The sequence below is a fragment of the Coregonus clupeaformis genome, chromosome 16 (assembly GCF_020615455.1).
Source record: "Coregonus clupeaformis isolate EN_2021a chromosome 16, ASM2061545v1, whole genome shotgun sequence".
NCBI lineage: Eukaryota > Metazoa > Chordata > Actinopteri > Salmoniformes > Salmonidae > Coregonus > Coregonus clupeaformis.
In genome coordinates this window covers 9,914,011-9,925,584 of record NC_059207.1, presented here as the reverse complement: position 1 = coordinate 9,925,584, position 11,574 = coordinate 9,914,011, and the positions used below count along the sequence as shown (strand labels likewise).

The following is an 11,574-nucleotide window of genomic DNA, read 5'->3' as shown; positions in this document are numbered from 1 at the left end:
ACAGTGATTACCTATGTGGTGATCCCTTATCCCTACAGTGATCTCTATATGGTGATCCCTTATACTACAGTGATCCCTATGTGGTTATCCCTTATACTACAGTGATCCCTATGTGGTGATCCCTTATACTACAGTGATTACCTATGTGGTGATCCCTTATACTACAGTGATCCCTATGTGGTGATCCATTATCCCTACAGTGAACCCTATGTGGTGATCCCTCATACTACAGTGATTACCTATGTGGTGATCCCTTAACCCTACAGTGATCGCTATATGGTGATCCCTTATACTGCAGTGATCCCTATGTGGTGATCCCTTATACTACAGTGATTACCTATGTGGTGATCCCTTAACCCTACAGTGATCGCTATATGGTGATCCCTTATACTGCAGTGATCCCTATGTGGTGATCCCTTATACTACAGTGATTACCTATTAGGTGATCCCTTATCCCTACAGTGATCCCTATATGGTGATCCCTTATACTACAGTGTTTACCTATGTGGTGATCCCTTATCCCTACAGTGATCGCTATATGGTGATCCCTTATACTGCAGTGATCCCTATGTGGTGATCCCTTATACTACAGTGATTACCTATTAGGTGATCCCTTATCCCTACAGTGATCCCTATATGGTGATCCCTTATACTACAGTGATCCCTATGTGGTGATCCATTATCCCTACAGTGATCCCTATGTGGTGATCCCTTATACTACAGTGATCCCTATGTGGTGATCTCTTATACTACAGTGATTACCTATGTGGTGATCCATAATACTACAGTGATCCCTATGTGGTGATCCATTATCCCTACAGTGATCCCTATGTGGTGATCCCTTATACTACAGTGATCCCTATGTGGTGATCCCTTATACTACAGTGATTACCTATGTGGTGATCCCTTATCCCTACAGTGATCCCTATATGGTGATCCCTTATACTGCAGTGATCCCTATATGGTGATCCCTTATACTACAGTGATCCCTATTTGGTGATCCCTTATACTACAGTGATCCCTATTTGGTGATCCCTTATACTACAGTGATCCCTATGTGGCGATCCTTTATACTACAGTGATTACCTACACTACCATTCAAAAGTTCGCCTCAATTTAACATTGTATATATCCCATAGGCCTCTACATTATGGACAAGGTATGTTTATGAAAACCATTATTAAAACAGTTTTTTCATTCACATTTACCACAAAAACCAAGGTATGAGTACTGTCATGTGCATGTTTTGTTAATCATCTGTATAACTACTATTTTTGGGATTCACAGACTTCACCCTCCCTACACCTCTGATGAATATAACAGGAAACCTGTTCGATCACCATGCACTGCAAAATCATTCTGACTATGGATATGGAGAACATCAACACATTAACATCAACATGCCAGAGGATATATCCATTGGACTTGGGGCTCTGCTGGGAGTTTACCTCATATTTGGATTTTTATATTCTGCTTTGCCACTCAAATCATAATAAACACTGACAACTAAAATATTGTGTTATTGTTGTTATTGTTAAGCATATTATTAATAATAATAGGGAGGGGTGGTAGTTAGAAAATTAACCCCAAAAAGGTTATTCAAAAGGTTCTTTGACGATCCATTAAAAGCGGTTCTTAGAAGAACGTATAGGGTTCCCCCACAGTATAAATTGGAAGAACCCCTAAAGGATCCTCCAGGAACCTTTACTTTTTATAGTGTAGGCTAGTCGATCACCAAACATTTCTGTAGAAAAGCAACCGATAAAGGCTTGGGCTCCTATTTTTATTGTTCGTGTTGTGCTGTTGATGGTAGGTGCACTTGATTCAGAAGCCCTGTTGGCGATAGGTGCACTTGATTCAGAAGCCCTGTTGGCGGTAGGTGCACTTTATTCAGAAGCCCTGTTGATGGTAGGTGCACTTGATTCAGAAGCCCTGTTGATGGTAGGTGCACTTGATTCAGAAGCCCTGTTGGAGGTAGGTGCACTTGATTCAGAAGCCCTGCACACCGGGTATGCAAAGTGTTCCCATTTTGAACCATTTAATTATTCGCAAAAGACAAACTCTGTTTACCCGGCGGACCGGGAGATCTGTTGGTGCGCCTACTGTGCTGGACAATCCGATAGCTCAAGTCACAGCTACCACGACCCCCGCCACAAAACCGTTTTGATACTAGCCTGCAAAGATTGATACTAGCCTACGTGAGATTTCATAACTTTTAAAACCATGACCAGAGAGAGACTGTCAAATAATACAGCAAAGATCTGCTGTTTTTATGAGTGAGTTCATGTCTAATTGTTTATTCAGCTCTGTCACTGTTTTTATTCAACACTATTACAAAACATAAAACGTGCTTCTCTCTACTTCCCGTTGCGCTGCAGCAGCAATGAATGAGTAGTGTATCGATACCCTGCGTTTTTATTATTATTAGCAGCTCGTCGTGTCTATTTTAATATCAAGGAATATTTCACTTTCTCTGGTCATAGGAACAACATGAATTTGTGCATGAGGCAGATGCAGTGCGATTCGCCACCAGGTGGAAGATTGTGTCCCCTCTCTCTGGTCAGTCTCACCAGAGGAAAGGAAGGAGAGAGCAGGGGCCGTGAGAGGCGGACGTGGACCCTCTGCTGCTCTCTCCTTCCCTCGGCAGAGATTGCCGTGTTCAAAACAACAAGGAGCTCGGAAATCTCCGACTTCAGTTCATTCGAGACAACTGGGAACTCTGGAAAAAACGAGATCCGACTGAGAAAATATTTTGAACGGTCATTCAACTCTGAATTCCAAGTCGGAAACGTGGGTATCTTTCTAGAGCTCCGACTTTCCGACCAGAAGAACACTGACTTCATGATTTGAGTTCCTTGAGTTCCCAGTTATCTTGAAAACACCATGCCCATCAAATATAGGTAACATCAGTCCAGTAAAAAAAAAACTAAAAAAAAATATATATAATAAGGTCTGAGAAGGACAATATAGCCAATATACTATGATAATACAGTGGGGAAAAAAGTATTTAGTCAGCCACCAATTGTGCAAGTTCTCCCACTTAAAAAGATGAGAGAGGCCTGTAATTTTCATCATAGGTACACGTCAACTATGACAGACAAAATGAGAAAAAAAAATCCAGAAAATCACTTTGTAGGATTTTTAATGAATTTATTGGCAAACGATGGTGGAAAATAAGTATTTGGTCAATAACAAAAGTTTCTCAATACTTTGTTATATACCCTTTGTTGGCAATGACACAGGTCAAACGTTTTCTGTAAGTCTTCACAAGGTTTTCACACACTGTTGCTTGTATTTTGGCCCATTCCTCCATGCAGATCTCCTCTAGAGCAGTGATGTTTTGGGGCTGTCGCTGGGCAACACAGACTTTCAACTCCCTCCAAATATTTTCTATGGGGTTGAGATCTGGAGACTGGCTAGGCCACTCCAGGACCTTGAAATGCTTCTTACGAAGCCACTCCTTCGTTGCCCGGGCGGTGTGTTTGGGATCATTGTCATGCTGAAAGACCCAGCCACGTTTCATCTTCAATGCCCTTGCTGATGGAAGGAGGTTTTCACTCAATCTCACGATACATGGCCCCATTCATTCTTTCCTTTACACGGATCAGTCGTCCTGGTCCCTTTGCAGAAAAACAGCCCAAAAGCATGATGTTTCCACCCCCATGCTTCATAGTAGGTATGGTGTTCTTTGGATGCAACTCAGCATTCTTTGTCCTCCAAACATGACGAGTTGAGTTTTTACCAAAAAGTTATATTTTGGTTTCATCTGACCATATGACATTCTCCCAATCCTCTTCTGGATCATCCAAATGCACTTCAGACGGGCCTGGACATGTACTGGCTTAAGCAGGGGGACACGTCTTGCACTGCAGGATTTGAGTCCCTGGCTGCGTAGTGTGTTACTGATGGTAGGCTTTGTTACTTTGGTCCCAGCTCTCTGCAGGTCATTCACTAGGTCCCCCCGTGTAGTTCTGGGATTTTTGCTCACTGTTCTTGTGATCATTTTGACCCCACGGGGTGAGATCTTGCGTGGAGCCCCAGATTGAGGGAGATTATCAGTGGTCTTGTATGTCTTCCATTTCCTAATAATTGCTCCCACAGTTGATTTCTTCAAACCAAGCTGCTTACCTATTGCAGATTCAGTCTTCCCAGCCTGGTGCAAGTCTACAATTTTGTTTCTGGTGTCCTTTGACAGCTCTTTGGTCTTGGCCATTGTGGAGTTTGGAGTGTGACTGTTTGAGGTTGTGGACAGGTGTCTTTTATACTGATAACAAGTTCAAACAGGTGCCATTAATACAGGTAACAGTGGAGGACAGAGGAGCCTCTTAAAGAAGAAGTTACAGGTCTGTATGAGCCAGAAATCTTGCTTGTTTGTAGGTGACCAAATACTTATTTTCCACCATAATTTGCAAATAAATTCATTAAAAATCCTACAATGTGATTTTTTTGTATTTTTCTCTCTCAATTTGTCTGTCATAGTTTACGTGTACCTATGATGAAAATTACAGGCCTCTCTCATATTTTTAAGTGGGAGAACTTGCACAATTGGTGGCTGACTAAATACTTTTTTTCCCCACTGTATATTAGGCCTAATGCACAAACCTAATTTTTATTAGGTTAATGTTACATTTTTTAAGTCATGTAAAAATAAAAAATTAATCAGAGAGGTACAGCTTGCTTTTTCACTGCGAAAGTAATCTTGACTCAGAAAAGGTTGGTTGGCCTAACCAAACTTTTTTGGTGAGAAAACCATCAGTCAGTTGAAAATGCGATGGAAACCCATTTAACTTGTATTTTGTATTCTGTACATGGGAATTTAACCGCAAAATGTATTGTTATGTGCACTACGTCATCACGCTCAGACCTTTATCTGGAACAAGTCAATTTGATGGAAACACATCTCTGGTGGGAAAATGCGCATATTGTTTTTATGCAGATTCTACAATATTCGCATGAAAATCTGTTGCCAATTGGATGGAAACCTAGATACTGACATTATAATCCTCACACAGTATTTATCTTTCTCTCTCTTGCTCTGTCTCTCTCTCTCTCTCTCTCTCTCTCTCTAATTAACAATGTCACAAATGTAAATAAAAATCATAAATCATATACTAGATTTGTATAACCTAACTAAGCTAAATGCTAACTATTGATTTATATTTAGTATAAGTTAGCTTTATATTGAAGATTCGGATGATGCACGTCAATACCTCTTCAACAGTATGGAGGACTAAAAGTGCCACAATTAAATAAATAAATACACCATTAAATAATTACTTAAATGTGTCATTAATTAATTAAATGTGTCATTAATTAATTAAAATTAGAATTAAATACATAAATGTGTAATTAAATGTATCATTAATTAATTCAAATACCGATTCATTTTATGTAAAATACATATATAATTATTTCACTATTTACATTTACATTTCATGGTCCTGCGTTGGAGTGATTCATGAATTACTTAAAACTGTCAAACTGACCCATCAAAAGTTGGTAGGCGGAACCTAACGCCTGATTGGTTACCCTCTGCATCAAGCCAAAACAAATCAATTCCGGATAATGGATTGATGCAGAGCTACTGAACACATTCCAATACACTGGGTGGCGCTATTCACCTCTCGTTGGTTTAGTTACACGGTTAAACAGTACTTTCATTGCAACGGCTAAAAATCAAGAGAAGACTCGGTCCTGCTAGCCCCAATGTTGAGACGCTGTGTGAGGTGCAGGACAAAATGTCTAAAAGTTGCCCGGAGCTGCTGAGAGAAGCAGCGAATTTGATTGAGAAGCTCTGAGCAGAAGTCCAACGGCTCCCGCGTGCACCGGTGACTCCGGCAGCTCAGTCACAGCAGATACCGGCCGCTCAATCACGTACACCTGTCCAAGGTAAGCTAAGTAATTTCATGTTAGCCAGGTGTGCTACTATTTAATGATTCGGGACACACGTGTAGGTTAAATTAGATCGACTCGAACATGTATTTGCATGCGGTATTATGATGCTTCGTGCGTGACACGTTTATTGTTAATGGGGGGAAGCATAAACCTAGCTAGTTCGCTAATCGGCTAAATGGTGTTAGCTGGCTTGAGCATCCCAAGATAGAAGTAGAGGCTGTTTTAGCTGACTGGTGACCATTGAGCTGTTACGTTTTCTGTGTTGCAGCGGAGGTAGCAAGGCTCTTTGCGCCATATAACATTGGAGCCAGAAGGAATATGACGAGACGACCAGCACAAGTCCAAGTTAGCCGAAGAAGCTACACACACACTGTCTGTTGTTTGGCTGACCACAATGCGGATAAAATTCCAAGCGTACTGTTTAAAGCTGAACTTCTTACTTCAGGACTTGGAGAGCAAAAAGTAACATTTTCAGGTCAGTGCGAAACTAGGCATTTACCAAAAGTAAAAAAAGTTTGTACTGTCTGTGGCTTGTTGAAATTATTTGCATTTCTTTTTATAGTGACTCAAACTTAATTGGTGTTCATAGTGTCAATAATAGTTATCACAGGCTTATTTGCTTAATTTAAGGTGAGGTGAGTTATGATTTTGTTTTGTTTTTTTCTCCAGGGAATGACCACGATCCCATGGTTATAACAAATAAACTGATGGAAGTGTTTCGAAGCTCCAACAAGGGGGAGGCTTTGAATTTCTAAAACTTGTAGGATCTACTCGCAGTCTAAATCTTGCGTTGCTTCAGTGTCCCAGCACTGGATACACCCTTGCCTATCTGAAAGATCCATCGACGATGATTGGACAGGCTACAATCTACATACGTCCACTTCAACAGGATCTACCCTTAGATTGTGTACATACATTTACAGAGACTTAGTTTAATACATAATCAAAACAAAGATTACTGGTGACTTTTAATCATTAATTAAAAGCCATTTGTTGTTGTTGTTGTTGTTAGGAGAGCTCACGTCCTGCCTCTGGTCCAGTCATCCCCTGCATCACTTGTCAGAAGGAAGTTCCCTTTTCAGAGATGAAGCTGCACAGATTGAGCTGCAATGGGTATGTACTTCTTAAAGCAATGCAAGGGTAGCATAATTTATTTTCTTTGGGAATATGTCTCTCTTATTGTTGTGCACACAAATAAGCGAGTATGACCATCATTTCAATTGTGTTAACTTCAAGGACACCCATGCAGGAATCAGAAAGAGAACAAGAGGGAGGCCAAAGTGAAGAAAATGATAGTGAGACAGCCCTAGTCAGTGACAGTGTTCCAGTGAGGCCTGAAACATCAGCTGAGAGTGCAGTAGTACCGGCAGTGATTGTCAACGAGGAGTTGGATCGCAAAGAAACAGACAGTGGTTTGTGTCATCACAATAGTGTTGCTATAAGATTGTGTGTAACTGAAAAGTTAATAGAAAGATAACACCTGTAGGATATAATTAGATAAGATAATACAGTTACAGACAATTAATAACATGCAACTGGGTTTTTCTATTTTTCTAATATTTAGTTGTAGTTGTTTAGTAGTGCTGTTTTTATGTCAACTCAGCGTTGTGACAGGTTCTGAAGATGTTGGGTCTCACGTTTTGTCAGTGAAATGAACAGAATTTTCCTCCTGTTCTGTAGAGTGAGAGGATATCTGTATATGCAGGTAACATGCCAACTCACAATATGTCTCTCTGTAATAGATAACTTTATTGTTGTTGTTTGTTTAGAATGGAAGCTTATTAAAGAACCCACTCAAGCTGCCAAAGTTTTCAAAGAGAATCTGCTAAGGGAACATGCAACTGGGAAACCACTTAGAATGAAGATGGATGTAAGGGACTCTGAAGAGGACAGGGAACGGGAGCTTCTCTTATTCTATAAACAGCAGCAAGAATGGGCATGTCCACTTCATTGTACTCTGGTTGGTAAGTAATATAACATTTATAATATAAATACATCAGTACAGTTTATACCACTCAAGTAGCTTATATGTAATTGTTAAATGGGAGAATGGAATGCACAAAATTATATAATTGATAAAAATGTTATATGTATGTATGTGAATATTGTGCACAATATACTCTTGTTATCTGGAATAATCAATATTAAGGATGCTATTCTAGAATTACAGCCAATAGAAGTTTTTCTCCCTTTCTTGTTAAATGTTACCAAATCCAGTTACCTGTATTAGGCCGCCACTTTTTTTCCAGTGTTATTATCAGTATTTTATTTCAGGTGATGTTGCTATCGGAGAGGGAGTGATGCGGTACTTTATGACAACAATCATATCCAAACTCCAGTTTGGATTCAGTCTAGATCTTGGTAAGTATCTTACTAATTTTTTGAAGGTTAATCCATCTATAAATTGCAGAAATGTCTGTCTGTAGCGCATGTCTCTCAGTTAGTCCGATGGATTTCAAACTTGACAGGTGTCTTGCTCTGGTCACGAGTAAGTGCAGTGCCAAGTTTGACGACGTTTGGATAAACGCAAAAGATAGCGTTACATATATAGGTAAAAGAAGCACACATTGGCTTTTGCCGCTCTTGCTGCTTGCCATTCTCACACTGCATGCAACGCTGACTGAGCACCTGTTTGTGTCGTGACTCACTCTACACCGCCTCTCTCTATGCGCGCGCACACACACACACGCGTACACGTACGTTCTGGTGGTTGATGAACGCGGATATGTGCTGTTTAGCGGAGGGCCGGTGGGCAATGTTTTGTGTCAGGTAAGTCTGTAGTAGGGTATACAGGGGAATTGAATTTGAAGTGGTTTGGGGTCCTTCTGTAAGTCATTTTGGAGTAGGCTACAATTTGGTTTAAGTGAATTCTACAAGCAGCAATACCACAGGCCAAGTAATCGCCACTAGTATGATGTAATATATCTATCTATCTATCTATCTATCTAACTATCTATCTATCTATCATACATTTTTATTTAATGTATTTAAGAGGTTAATTGTTGTGACTTTATTCCCTGCTCTCTTGGTACTTTACAGGAGGAATGGGCCGAACACTGCTATTTGAGGGTGAACCTGACCATCTTGTTCCAGCAGCATCAGAGGCACTTATTGAAAGCAACCTCTTCCGGGTTGCAGGAAGGATGTTGGGCCACACCTTTCTGCATGATGGTCCCCATGTCACAGGACTAAGTCCTGCTGTAATTCATGTACTGTTCAATGGGGACCCTGAAATGGCTACTGTTGTTACAGAAGAGTGTCCTGATCTGCACATCAGGAGCATCATAGAACTGGTATGTAACCTAAAAGAAACTTTGCCATGTAAAAAATATTGCTTGGGCAGATATAATAACTTGTATGGTCTTAATTCTAGCTTGAACATGAAGATCTTACACCGGAACAGAAGGACACAGTTTCAGATCTTTCCATGTCTTGGGATCTTCCGGCAGTCACCAAAACAAATCGGAGATGGCTACATAACAAACTTCTACTCCATGCAGTGAGTTCCTGCTGGTTAAGTGACAGAATTCATCGCTGTACTTGTTGAAATTATAGAATGTGTTGTGAACCCTGGCTTGTTATGTTAACACGAGAGTTTAAGTACTAGAGTTTTAATGGATTTTTATAAAGCACTTTATTGTGTTTATTAACATTTTTCCTACTGTGCCAACTTTTGTCAAATTTGGGTTAAGGATTTGGGCTGTAATATGGGTCGGTCTGTCTCTTAGGTCGTTGGGAGGACCATGCGCCAAATTAAACAGTTGAGAAAGGGACTGAAAGATGTGATGGTATGGCCCCTGCTGACATCTAGGCCGGATGTTGTACCACTTCTTTTCCCCAAAATGGCTGAAATGCAGTTCACACCCCAGGTAAGTCAGTAATTTAGTTATATTTGTGACTTAACTTGATGAATTTACGTGTATTTTCAATGACTGAGATGGATATTTTTCCATTTTCTAAGAATTTGATCTGCATAGTCCTTCACCAAAATAAGTTCTCCCTTTTTTAAATTACAATTTTTGTTTTCTTTAAGATGCTCCTAGAAAAAATCACATGGCCAGTTGAGGACAGTGATGATGAAGACTTTGACTTAGACACCACCTGCCGCATCACTGGCTTTCTAAGGATGTTCATTGAAACAGGTATAAACCTTATTTTCTCTCTTTACAAATGCTTCTATGTCTCATGGATAGATATGATCAATTACAGTTGAACTAAATGTCTTTAATCCATTTTATGACTTTTAGCTTCATCAGGTACCCTGGCCCAGCTGCTGACATTCTGGGTTGGCTGGGAGATGCTTCCTCCTGAACTGAGAGTGGAGATTTCTGGGGGAACCCTTCCTACGTCCTCCACATGCTTTGAAACCCTAAAGCTGCCAGCTCATTTCAAACTCTACATGGACTTTGAGAAAGCACTTGTCGCTGCCATAAAAAGTACTGGATTTGGGCTTGTTTAAGTTTTTTTCAGACGTCAATTAGGGCTGGGCAATATTTTAATATTATATCTATCGTGATATAAGACTAGATATCGTCTTAAGGTGCTTTTCCATTACCAGTACCTACTTGACTCGCCTCGCCTCGACTCGCTGTGCGTCCGTTTCCCATTGCAGATTTTAGGACGAGGCGAGTAGGTACCATGTAATGGAAAAGCACCATTAGATTTTGAAGAAGTGTAATATCGTTACATGGTAAGTTTAGTCTTTTCCTGGTTTCAAAGGCTGCATTACAGTAAAGTGATGTCATTTTCTGAACTTACCAGACTGTTCTAGCTGTTCTATTATTTGCCTTTTACCACTTAGTCATTATATCCACAATATGATAGTTATTTATCCGAAATCTAAATGTGGAAGATATTTTGTGAATGCACCAATTGTCAACCTTACAATATCGTTGCAATATCGACATCAAGGTGTTAGGTCAAAAATGTGATATTTGATTTTCTCCATATTGCCCAGCCCTAATGTCAATGCATACACAGTTCAGATGAATTGACACAAGTTCAGTGTCTTTGAAAACATTAACACACTGTGCAGTAGTTGACTTTTTTTCTTCCATTTACTAAAATCAAACTGTTCTGCACCTTCAGTGCTAACAGTACAGCATTCATGTTAGTCATTCTGTGGACCATAATGAGACAGGAAGCTTCAAAGAAACAGCTTTTTTTCCTTTCTTTTAAAAGGAAAGTAAACTTTCAGTTTTTCCTTGCTTGTTCTAACACAACAAATAAAAACATGGGTTGGACATCAGTCTAAGATTCTTGATAACACTTCCACAGTCTCTACATATAGTCTAAGTGCATCAGTAACAGAAACTCCTGGAGCTGGCAAAATTGCAACCTCTTCATCTGAGAGCTCACGGGCCAGCTGAACCTCGGGGACTGACACAGTGCCTCGATGAAGGCAGTGAGGTCCGTTCCAATCGATCCCATATTCTTCAGGAACCTGAATGGATGACAAGCATAATCAGTCTTGTACTTAAAACTAGTTTGACATGTCCTTACACAAGATTGTTATTTTTGGTCACCAAGGCAGTGAGAAATGAAATGTTACTTATTCAGTTTTTTAAAATAATACAGCTTTGCATAGTATGCACTGTAGAAACTACAGCTCACAGGTTGATGTCTTTCCATAAGCGGGCTTCCTTCACCTTTCAAAGGGGCAGAGCTCCAAATTAAAAA

General features: G+C 40.0%; 1 protein-coding gene across 2 annotated transcripts; it reads left to right on the top strand.

The window, feature by feature from the left end:
• The first annotated feature begins 5,822 nt into the window (after nt 1-5,822).
• LOC123492735 (G2/M phase-specific E3 ubiquitin-protein ligase-like) lies at nt 5,823-10,828 on the top strand. 2 transcript variants are annotated; one of them, XM_045225867.1, is made up of 11 exons: nt 5,823-5,889; nt 6,164-6,370; nt 6,908-7,008; nt 7,132-7,307; nt 7,665-7,859; nt 8,170-8,256; nt 8,935-9,188; nt 9,269-9,394; nt 9,624-9,764; nt 9,929-10,037; nt 10,143-10,828. In XM_045225867.1, exons 3-11 carry the CDS (start codon nt 6,980-6,982, stop codon nt 10,352-10,354), a joined length of 1,329 nt encoding a protein of 442 aa, XP_045081802.1. In that variant the 5' UTR covers nt 5,823-5,889; nt 6,164-6,370; nt 6,908-6,979; the 3' UTR covers nt 10,355-10,828. The 2 variants fall into 2 exon arrangements, with proteins under 2 accessions (XP_045081802.1, XP_045081801.1); XM_045225866.1 differs by lacking the exons at nt 5,823-5,889; nt 6,164-6,370 and adding an exon at nt 6,621-6,802.
• Nucleotides 10,829-11,574: the final 746 nt, after the last annotated feature.